General features: G+C 35.9%; 1 protein-coding gene across 2 annotated transcripts; it reads right to left on the bottom strand.

Moving 5' to 3' along the window:
• Nucleotides 1-2,155: 2,155 nt before the first annotated feature.
• Nucleotides 2,156-10,482, bottom strand: LOC113083526 (protein-glutamine gamma-glutamyltransferase 2). Of its 2 annotated transcripts, none has more exons than XM_026254567.1 (13): nucleotides 10,353-10,482; nucleotides 9,211-9,390; nucleotides 7,958-8,167; nucleotides 6,814-6,932; nucleotides 6,486-6,614; nucleotides 6,020-6,197; nucleotides 5,360-5,489; nucleotides 4,989-5,092; nucleotides 4,660-4,902; nucleotides 3,988-4,263; nucleotides 3,518-3,678; nucleotides 3,160-3,296; nucleotides 2,156-2,524 (listed from the first exon to the last, which is right to left on the bottom strand). In XM_026254567.1, the coding sequence occupies exons 1-13, from the start codon at nucleotides 10,360-10,362 to the stop codon at nucleotides 2,377-2,379; spliced, it is 2,025 nt and encodes a 674-aa protein (XP_026110352.1). In that variant the 5' UTR covers nucleotides 10,363-10,482; the 3' UTR covers nucleotides 2,156-2,376. The 2 variants fall into 2 exon arrangements, with proteins under 2 accessions (XP_026110352.1, XP_026110351.1); XM_026254566.1 differs by having other exon boundaries at nucleotides 2,158-2,524; nucleotides 7,958-8,182.
• Between the last annotated feature and the right edge of the window lie 490 nt (nucleotides 10,483-10,972).

The raw sequence follows: 10,972 nt of genomic DNA, 5'->3' as shown, positions 1-10,972 counted from the left end.
AAAAACAAAATTTGATCTAAAGAAAAGTATCTCACAAGAAAGTGTTCTTAGGCTTTTAAACACCAACACGTCCAAAGCACGCTGCCAACCGTGCTTCAATTCAGCCGACTGAAGGTGGAACTGATTGTGGTTTGCTTTAAATGCTGCAGAGATGATTCATAATTCAGATTTATGACTTATTGAGGAGTTTCAGACATTTTGAGCAGTTTTGCATTGATGCAATATTCAAATTCACGTTTTTCTAACATGAGCAATGGATGTCAAGCATGCAAATGGATGGCAGTTTATTCCAACCACACTTGCATTTGTAAAGTTGAATAATTTTGTCTGTTCAATGTAAAAAATTATGAATTTACTGTACATAGATTAGTACAAAACAGATATGGACAAATGTATACATATATATTAAAGGTGGACATAGATTAATTTTTTAAATCTAGATTAATCTCACTGTGATCTTGAAATTAATCTAGATTAAAATGGCTCATTCGAATTCTGCCGAAGGCATTCAGAATATGTGTGTTACCCAAATAAAATTGACAAACAGTAAGTCTTTGAGAAGGGGTTTATCAAGCTAGGTGGTGCATTAGTAAAGGGGCTCATCTCCTGTTTCCGAAATGCATCACAAAGTGCTTGAAAAAGCTGTAAACTAATTCCACATTGCACAAGGTGCAAACAACTTTACGCCTGTTTCACACCAATATTTAAGTTTTTTTTTCAAGTTTGTAGGTGTCAAGGTACAGAAACCAAATAATTAGATGTAAAATTGCACTGGATAGTCTTCCATGTAAAAATGAAATATACAATGAAACCTACATTTATTCAGACACCTTCAACATTTCTCACATTATTACAGTTTTGCTATATATATATATCAAAAATTATACCTGGTGTCTGAATAATTTTTGGTTTGACTGTTAAAACTACAAAGTAATTCAGTCAAGAGCAGTGAGTGATTTTCTTTCATGTTCTTGGATTAACATTACAGCAGCCAGTAGCTAAATTAGACGCGGTCCCTTTAAGAGACGATGAACGCATCCAATATAATACACATCCCATTTTTTCCTAAACTGTTTACTTTCACTTAAGAAATAACTGACAGTTTTTTCGAGGACAATTTCCCAGATGAATATTTTGACATGTTTTGTATGTATTTGTCGGCACGAGAGCAAAAAGCTCTGCTCTGTTCACCTTTTCCGCGTCTTGTGTTCGGATGCTTTAATGTTTAAATCGACAAGCGGTAAGGCGTAAAAACATGACAAAAAGATAAGCTTTCGTGACGATGCGCAGCAGTGGCCCGTCAACTGTCCTGAGCATCTTTTTAAGCTGGCCTCAGCGAGTCAGTTATATAAAATATCAAGGTGAAAGTCATCATAGCTCGTCTAGCTCCCAACCGAACTTTGATAATAGATTAACGGCGATATTTTTTTTTATCACCCGATAAGAATCTCGCGTTAACGCCGATAACGGCCCACCACTAATATATATATATATATATATATATATATATATATATATATATATATATATATATATATATATATATATATATATATATAAATAATATGAAACAGTTGCTTAGAATTTCACTTATTTTATGACAACAACATTTTAGATGGCTGTGAAATTTCACAATCCTAGATCCCAATTTTGATACCACAGCAAACACTACTATCTTAAATAATTTAAACTTCAAATATTTAAGAGAAAATGTTTTTAATCCTCGTGAAAGGTATTCAGTTAAGAGCAGTGAGTTCTTCTATTTTTATATTGTTGTTTGATTGAAATTAATAACACAGAAAACAACAGGTTTATTAGGCTGCTGTCACTTTAAGACCTATTGCACTGGTCCAATATACTTATAAATAAAATTTAATGTAAATAGTGCAAAATATTGCAAAAGAACTCAATTCAATGTTTTGTGCACACAGACAGAAATTTCAGACAGCATGCAATTACAAAATTGAACCGTTTAAAGATGACTGAATGTTTCCGGGCCGTTGGGTAGTCATTATTGTTGGCCCTTACACCAAGATCTTATACTGCCCTGAAAGCATTTTCCCTGTTTCTGTGCTTTCTTCCATGTTGTAATGGTAAGCCCATACTGTTCAGTTTTCATACTAGATTTAGGCATGCTGATTGGTTCTAATTGCACACAGTCATGCCTTCTCATTTCATGATTTTATTATAATTTCATTCATTTACACAGCCCTTGTACAAAATATTCATAACTAATTTTTGCAGCAGAACTTGCATTTAAGGAGATTTCATTTTCAAATTGTGTGCATGTTTTTCATGCTGAAAATTCAAATTGATATCTGACTCCACATGAACTAACAGAATAAGACCTCACAAGCATAAGTAAAAACAGTCCATTTATTCATATATGACAAGATTCTCATAGGTCACAACATTGTGAAGTTTATCGCTGGCAAAATCTATCAGTATCTTCCTTTGTCCTGGCAGCTTTGGTGTGAACTGCACTTTGGCAGCGGCAAACTCTTTAGGACCAACTGTTCCAACCCTGTTTTAAAAAAAAAGTGTTACAGCTATACAACTTTTTATTTTTAGACTTTTAATAAACAACACAACTCTAAACTGGCAATAATTCATAAGTATCTGAAATGACATTAAACAAAATCTAAAATGTGATCTTTTTAAATGTCATCTCTCATAAGCAACAAACAGTATATGCTTCTAAATTGTTTCAAAAGGTGGCTATGATGCTCTATTTCCAAGTAGATGGATGGATGCATAGGGACTTGAGGAAACATGCACAAATTGCTGATTGATTGTGCATAATAAGCTTAAATACGACATGCTATTACTGTTTAGTGAATTTACCTCTTTTTAAGGTAAACACAGCTTTGATTGTAAAAATAATGTTGAATTAAAAACTTAAATAGCTAGCTGCTTTTTATGATTAAGTAGTAGTTTCTAACTATTTTTAGAGTAGTCTGCGAGGCTACGATTTCAAAGTACCTTCTCTAACACTGTTTCTTATGCTGATATGTTGTACTGATGCATTACCACCGCTGAAGTTTTTCATCTGTCTTTCAATCTGATCATGTGATGAGTTGAAATGACACCAGGTATGTCTACAGGAGGAATGAGGGAATGTATTTTCACACCCTGGTCCGGGGTGATCGGGTGACTTACTCATGAGTGATGGGTTTGCCGTCGGTCAGGTTGGCACCATGTATAGTGAACACACAGTTCTCCAAGGGCTCCGGAAGTGGATTCTGCAGTGCTAAATCTGCCACCAGGTTCTGGCCCACTTTTGGGACACCCAGGATCTGCGGGGGGACAGAATCACACCTTATTAGAGCCGTGAGCCTTCCTTACAGTATATTGATTCATATTAATTATGTATTGGCTGTTTCACTCCAGTGAGGAACCCAAGACTCTTAAGGGATTTTAAATTCAAACCTAACCAAATTTTCCACAATAACTGTAAGCTAATTTTCTAAAGCCAGCGTACTATAAATGTAAATAGTAGAGAGAAGTTGACGTTTACATTGACGATTATTTCAGGGCCATCCAGTATGATGGTCTTCTTTGCTCTGTAGAAATCCCGTGTCTCTGCATCGATGAGTAAAGCCAACAGTTTGATCATCCTGTCTTGAGTTATGGCTTTGCTGTACTCTGCATATTCCAGTCGAAGGGTTACTTTACCCCCTGAACATAAAACACAATGAGACGGTTACCTTTTTGAATATAAACTCTTACTGGCATAGATGGTTCCATGAAGAACCTTTAACATTCATGGAGCTTTCATTCCACAAAAGGTTCTTAATAATGAACCAAGGTTCTTTTAGATTTTTAAAATGTTCATCACACTAAAATAGTTCTTAAAACCATTAGAAACGGAATGGTTCTTTTGGGAACCAAAAATGGTTATTCTATAGTATTCATTTTATAAAAGACTTTATATGCATGTCCAAAGTTACAGTTACGTTAGTTAAAAACTTAGGGAACCAGGCTCACCTTCAGTCGAAGCCAAATTCATCTCTGTAAACTCGCCCAGTCCACAGGTTTCTCCAAGTTTGCCATTGTAAGAAACTGCTTGGGCGTAGAACATAACTCTACAGGACTTCGTGACCATGGTGTTGTTTTTTAACTCTGCGTAGACGTCAAAATCAGAGCCCATCTGCATGTCCGGGGTCACTTTAATTTTAATGTGCAAACCAGGCTCCTCTCCAGCCTGTGCTAGTTTGTTGTGATGATTTGCCTTCTCATAAACCCTTCTCTCTTCTTCAGAACCTGAACAGAAAACACATTTATCATATAGGGGGCAATGAAAAATGTTAATATAGCATATCGGTACCAGGAAAATGCTTAATCGTCCTACCCTATGTTTTGGATGATTGTGTCTCTATCTGGCTTTTAAACTAGCCTCACCAATAAGTCATATGCTAATACACCAGCTAGTATAAACAAACTTGACCCAGCATATAATCTAATATAATATAATATAAGCTGTTGTGTTTTAGGGCCTTATAGAAATAATTAGAGTTCAAGAGGATAGATGCTCCTACAATAACCTAGAATTAAGTGGCTTGCTCTGTGGTATACTAAAATCAGAGTTTATTTTCCTTTTGGGAATTGAATTTGCATCCAACCTAGATTCTTAACCCTGATAAATGAAAGGCTCCCTACCCTCTGGATACTTGTAGTTGTGTGTAATGTCCTCTCTCTCATCTCGACCCACTGCTTTGGTGCTGATGGATTTCCCGACCTCCGTAGTGGATCCGCCCATCTTAAACACCCTTCCATCTCTCAGTTTGATGTACTCCACCACATCAGCGTTCACCTCGGCGTACACGAACGGGACGTCATATTTGAAAGTGAGCTCGCCCTCTTTAATGGCTCTCACGGGGGCTGGTCCACAACAGAAGACGCCTGACCAGAAGATGGACAGCAGGACTGAGGTTCTCCTTCATTGACTCTACTTCTCCACTTCTATTAGGCATTGATTATTGGCTCACCTTCACTCCGATGCTGAGGTGTTGGGTCGCTCGATTGCCAGCCCTCGTACCCGAGCGTCAGGTCTGGACGTGTCATCCAGTTCTCCACCCAAACATGGAAGTTCCTAATGCAGAACAAGGTATGTTTTTCTTATTTGGATTATATTATTAATAATAAAAGTTCCAAAATGTTTTTTTTTGCAGCAGTGCTATGATAGAACCATTTTGGTTTCCATAAAAAAAGATGAAGATATTAATAATCCGAACTTATTGTGCATTGAAAAGGTTCGATGGATGCTCTTCATCTAAGGTTTTTCAATAAAACCGAAGATGCCCCCCAAAAGTTCACCAATTATCTTTATCTTGTTTAATTTTGGCTGTACAGTGCATACCATATAGAGTCGTTAGCAATGTTCTCATCAAACTCGTTGTAGAAACGCTCCATCACTAGGTCTCCATTGCTGTCACGTGCTGATCCATAGTTGGTGACAACTCTGCATGGGATTCCCAGAGCTCTGGACACTGCAACATCAATCAAACACATAAACAAGATATGGTTTTATCATATCTGAGATAATGTGAAAATGCATGGGATAAGTTTATATAATTGGGACATGAAAAGGAATGGGCCTTTAAAAAGTAAGCATGATTCCCAAAAAAGTGAAGGTTATGAGTCAGGGTTATGATTGTTAACATTTTAAAATTAAAAATAATTTTAAAATGTGTTCATTTAGGTCTAACCACTTAGTTACGAAGGCAACATTAAAAATGTTCATCTACTTTAAGTACAAAAATAATTAAAACTAATATAATAACTATATAGACATATTTATTATTATAAAGATTTCTCATGTTGAATATTCAGAGTCTTTTAATTTCTGGTCTATATTTAAAATTCCCAAAACGAGAAAACCGAAAACAATGGACAAATAAAATGAACAAACCTCCCTATCCTATTGAATTTTCCAGGATGTCAAAAAATATCTGTCTGCTAATCAGGTGAATGACTGTTAATTGACTTGTGATAATTATTGCAGAAGTTAATGGGTCACCTGTGCAGGCAACAGCTGCGAATACCCAGCACTGTCCGTAACGCACCGCCCTGCATTCGTCATTACTCCACTGCCGGAGGATGGAGCAGCTGTCCTTCCATACGGTGGGCTTCACGCCGTCCTCATAGTCATCTGACCAGTTACCCACCAGAACGCCTTTATCACCTAGACTGTTGATCTGGACGGTACAAAACAACACCACGGGGAGTTTTACACTCGAAAGCAGCTCTCACATTTCTTTAATGCATGTAAAAATAATGTTATCATGCTGCTATAGACAAATACATAACTATATATTTTTTTAAGTCTCAAATAAACAGAATTTTATCATTTTGCTCAGTCCGTCAAAAACATTTTTAGATTCCAATTTCAACTGAATAAGATTTGAGCTGGTGATAATCAAGCAGAACACTCATAACTTTTAAAATGAGTAGAACGTCAGTAATATTTGAGGTCTGTAACTGACCATGGCACTGAGGACTCGGGTCACATAAACAGGGTTCCTCCTCTCAGAACAGTCCAGCGCTGCGTCACTTATATAGTTTGGACTCTCATCTAAAATCTGCAAACAGATGTCCAGTATGCCAGGCTCGAACTGTGGAAACAGAAACCAAACATGTCAGTGAAGCACAGATGCTTTGGGCATTAATACTGTTTGAATGTTTTAATGGGTGCTTGGGTATCTAACAATTATTGTTTTAAAAGAAGGCAAATGAATGTATGAATTCGAGGAAGCTTCTGATGAACATGTTGCTACTGTGAAGCAACCCTAGAGATGTTTTGAGTTGTAGTACCTGTCCAAAGGTCCATGGTAAGACTGTGATGCGTTTGGGTATCCCGCGGAAGATCAGCCCGTCCTGACAGAGGACGTATTCCTCCCTCTCAGCATCACTCGCCAGAAACACTGAGTCCTCTGAAACAACCAACACAGACTGAAAATATATTCCATTTTGAACATGTTTTTTGTTCATTTTTATCGAAATTGACTTACAACTGTCAAATGTAAACAGTATTGGCAATGCCACGATTACAAACGTTAGAATCAAGTCAAAGCTAATATTATAATTAAAAAAATGTGTGGTAAGGTTTATAAAGTTCTGATCACTTGCAAAACTTCCTAATATTACATGAGTGAGTAAAAAAAAAAATTATATATAGTACAAAATAAGAATGGTGCTTTTTCAAATGTTATATATCTGTTTCAATGCAAAAATGAAAAATAACAAAAGCATCCAAATGTAAAACATTTTTAAAAATGTTTTAATTGCTTAATTTATTGTCAGAACTTATAATTATTTATAAATAACAAAATATAATTTTGAAAACTTAATCTTTGAATCAGCATCCCAACATTAGTAGAGAAAGAAGTGTTGGATTTTATTCAGCAAATATGATGAGGGTATTCTAATATTATATTATGCATATTGTGCCCAGGATGACAAAAAACATAATAATTTGATAGTTTACACTGAAACAAATATGCAAAAATCCTATTTTAACACTGTTCAGACTGCAAAAAACAAAAAAAAAGATTTATGCATAAAGCCAAAGTCATCTTGATTGTTTGCTCCGGTAAATTTAAATGGATAGTTCACCCAAAAATGAGGGTGACGCAGAGGAGAAGAATTGAATATAGTTGTTTTTTTTGTTTTTCTTTCAGCACATAAATTATTCTCTTAGCTTCATAAAAATTACGTTTTAACAATGTCCTTACTGCCTTTCTGGGCCTTGAACACATCAGTTGTGTTGCTGTCTAAGCAGGGTCAGAAAGCTCTCGGATTTCATCTGAAATATCTCAATTTGTGTTCCAAAGATGAATGAAGGTCTTATGGCTTTGGAAGGACATGAGGGTCAGTAATTAATGACAGAATTTTCATTTTTGGATGAACTATCCCTTTAAGTGCTTCATTATCGGTCACCGATGACAGAACAGCTTACGTTTGCACCAGGGGTTAAAGAGCAGGACAAACTCTCCCAGACTGACTCCTTCTCCCTGATCCAGGATCAGCTTATAGACTCCGATAGGAGCGTTTGGGTGCGAGCACACGGTCAGAGATACAGTGCTGTCAGACGCCTCTGCTGTGGCACTCCAGCTCGATCTGGAGATGAATCTGCTGAGGCTGAATTTGGCTTTGGTTTGTGCCTCCACTGAGGGGATGGGACCTGAAACCCAACAGAAAGACATGAATGGATGGGCACAAGTATTTCCAATGTGACGTGCACGTTTGGAAGCCTTTACGTCATGTTTCTAATAATATACTTGTGAATGATCTGATGACTGTGAGCAGCGTTACTGTCGTTCCTCGTAGCACTGTAAATCCTCTAAATACAGGAGGAACTTCACTGGCATGGAACGCCTGGAAATAAACCAGCCCTGATTTATTTAAAGTATTTTAACAAAGTCATTAACAAGGACTCAGTGCCCTTCATGCATGCTTATTTTATTTATTTAGTTGTTTTTTTTTTGGGGGGGGGGGGGTGATTTATCATTAACATTATAATTAACATAATTTATACACACACAAATGTAGCATTCTACAAATGTTCAAAATTACATTTTCTTTTAATTATAATAATATTTTAGTAATAAAAATGAAAGATTATAATCATGCTACTTATATCTTCTAAAATGTAATTTTATTAAAATAAATTATTTGTTATATTTTTATATTATTTGCTTTTATTTACATTATTATAAAATGCATATGCAATATTGTATATGTTTGTGCTTTTGTCTTTGGATATATAACCAATAAATCACATCTATACATCTTCTAAAATATCATTAAAATAAATTAAATATTTGTTTTCTTTAAATGTATACATGTTGAAAAATCTATTTTGATATAACAGTTTTTTACAATTTATATGCTGTCTTTTTTATATAATAATAAATGTTCAATATGTGGCTAGTTCTTTTAAGGTCATCAGTGCAAAAGCTGTTTTTAGTACATCAGTAGGGACTAATTATTGAAACTTACCAGCTAACCTCTGACCCCTCAACTCCTATTTCCAGACGGATCATGTTAACTTGGTTGTTAACCCTAACCCTAACTGCGTTCATTTGCTTATAAAGTTAAATCTGTCCAACTTTGTTGCATTGCCAGAGGCTGCTTTTACTCGTGATGGTACTGTAAGCTGCTATGGTTCATATTTGTAAAGTCTGAATAGGATGGAAGTGATTGAGGAACCTGTTTGGGCGATGAAGTTGATACTGTCCCCATTCTGAAAGTGAGTCCCCTGTCGCAGGTGAAGTGTGATGGTGAACGGCTGTCCTCTCCTCACGATCAGTCGGTCCGCACCGTTCTGCACCGTGTGGTGGTCCGTGTTGTTCACCTCACACACCAGATCAATGCGTTCGATCTCCACCACTGAGAAGAGAAGAGACAGAACAAAGACATGCAGTCATTTGTGCTTTAAGCTAATTATACTGCAAAGAATGATGATTCTTCTCAGTATTTCCGTCATGTTTTTCAGGATAAATAACTAAACAGTCTTGAATCTTAAACATAAATTTACTTGAGTAGCAAAATTACTTCATAAATTTTGTTTTCTAAAAAATGTTTTAAAAACTTCATGCTTCATGCCAGAGGGGTCAGAAAAATAACTTAATTCAAATTTATTTTTCCGACCACGCTGGCAGATATTTTCTCGTTTTAAACAAAGTCACTTCATTTGGACAGGTTTTCATTTCAAACTAATTTTGCTTTTCAAGTAAATGTATCTTAAGATATCTGTACTGGAAAATAAGACAGAATTATTATTATTATTACTAATGATTTTGAAAATTTTCAATGGCAAAGCACTTGTTAACACATGCTGCTGTTTAAGCATTTCTATTTTTGGTACATGACCCATAAATTCTTGACCAACATGAGAGGAATCAGAATGAATGGGTTTGCATGCTTTTCATTGCACAGGAACATCATGCACAGATAGAAATGAATGCAAAAGGGCTCAAAGTCACACTTTAGCAATCTGAGCTGAACATGTGTAGATATTATAAAACAGGTTAATACCACAGTCACAAGTGATAGTGCAAGATCAGCAACACAGATGCTATTGTAGAAGGAAAGTACTGAGAACTGAACAATATTTCAGCCTTGAGACAAACATTTGCAATGCAGATATCTGTTTGTTTGGATGCAAATAATCAGTTTTGCATGCTTCAGATATCAGATTTCTATACATTGAAGACACATATATAAAAGAACTGACCATGCTTTTGCGTTTCCCATAAATATTTTCTTGTGCATTTCCCCAATAAATATGCAAATGCACCACAAAATCACACTTTTATTTGTTTCTAAAGCTGCCGTGAAGGCGATCCTACCTTTGTCCATGGTCTCCGGGGGTAATGCTCAGCGTGTGACTCGTGTTGGGTGACTTCAGCTGGTGTTGGGGTCACTGGAGAGATATTTCGGGCGTAGCGTCCTAATGTTACGGTGGTGTCAGGGGACGTTCTGTAGACTTTGAACCCCGGCTCTTCCATGTCTTCCATGACTGATGGCATTAAATCACATTACAGCATGTCATATTACATGAGTCTATTTCTGACAAACGGTCTCTGTGGGCTTGTAGAAGCACATTAATTATGATCTCTCGTTTTTCAGTTTTAAATGTTCATTTTCGTTAATGCAAACAATGCAAACATCAACATTAGGGAATGTTCCATTTTTGAACATTCTGAGTTTACTTTCATTTGTTCTCTGAGCATTTTTAAACAATTAGTAGTATTGTATGATTAAAAATGTTAAATGAACATCAAACTGAAACAATTCCATGAATTATCTATGAATATATTACATTTTTGTGCTTTAATGTTTAACAAACATTATTAAGACCAGATAGCTTTAAACTTTGTTCTGGTATTGCTTGGACTTTTACTGTAGTTAAGATACTTCATAATTCATATTATTGTAGAATGTCTCAAATGAATGTCATCAGGTAAGA

This window comes from Carassius auratus, unplaced genomic scaffold, assembly GCF_003368295.1.
Source record: "Carassius auratus strain Wakin unplaced genomic scaffold, ASM336829v1 scaf_tig00038609, whole genome shotgun sequence".
NCBI classification, from domain to species: Eukaryota; Metazoa; Chordata; class Actinopteri; order Cypriniformes; family Cyprinidae; genus Carassius; species Carassius auratus.
This window is presented reverse-complemented; position numbering and strand designations above follow the sequence as displayed.

Bases quoted from the DNA above. Each gene is read 5' to 3' on its own strand.
- LOC113083526 (XM_026254566.1), bottom strand. The intron at 8,183-9,210 runs GTTCCTCAATCA...GTTGGGTTTCAG, and splicing joins CAACTTCATCGCCCAAACAG to GTCCCATCCCCTCAGTGGAG. The intron at 5,490-6,019 runs GTGACCCATTAA...TTGATGTTGCAG, and splicing joins CGCAGCTGTTGCCTGCACAG to TGTCCAGAGCTCTGGGAATC.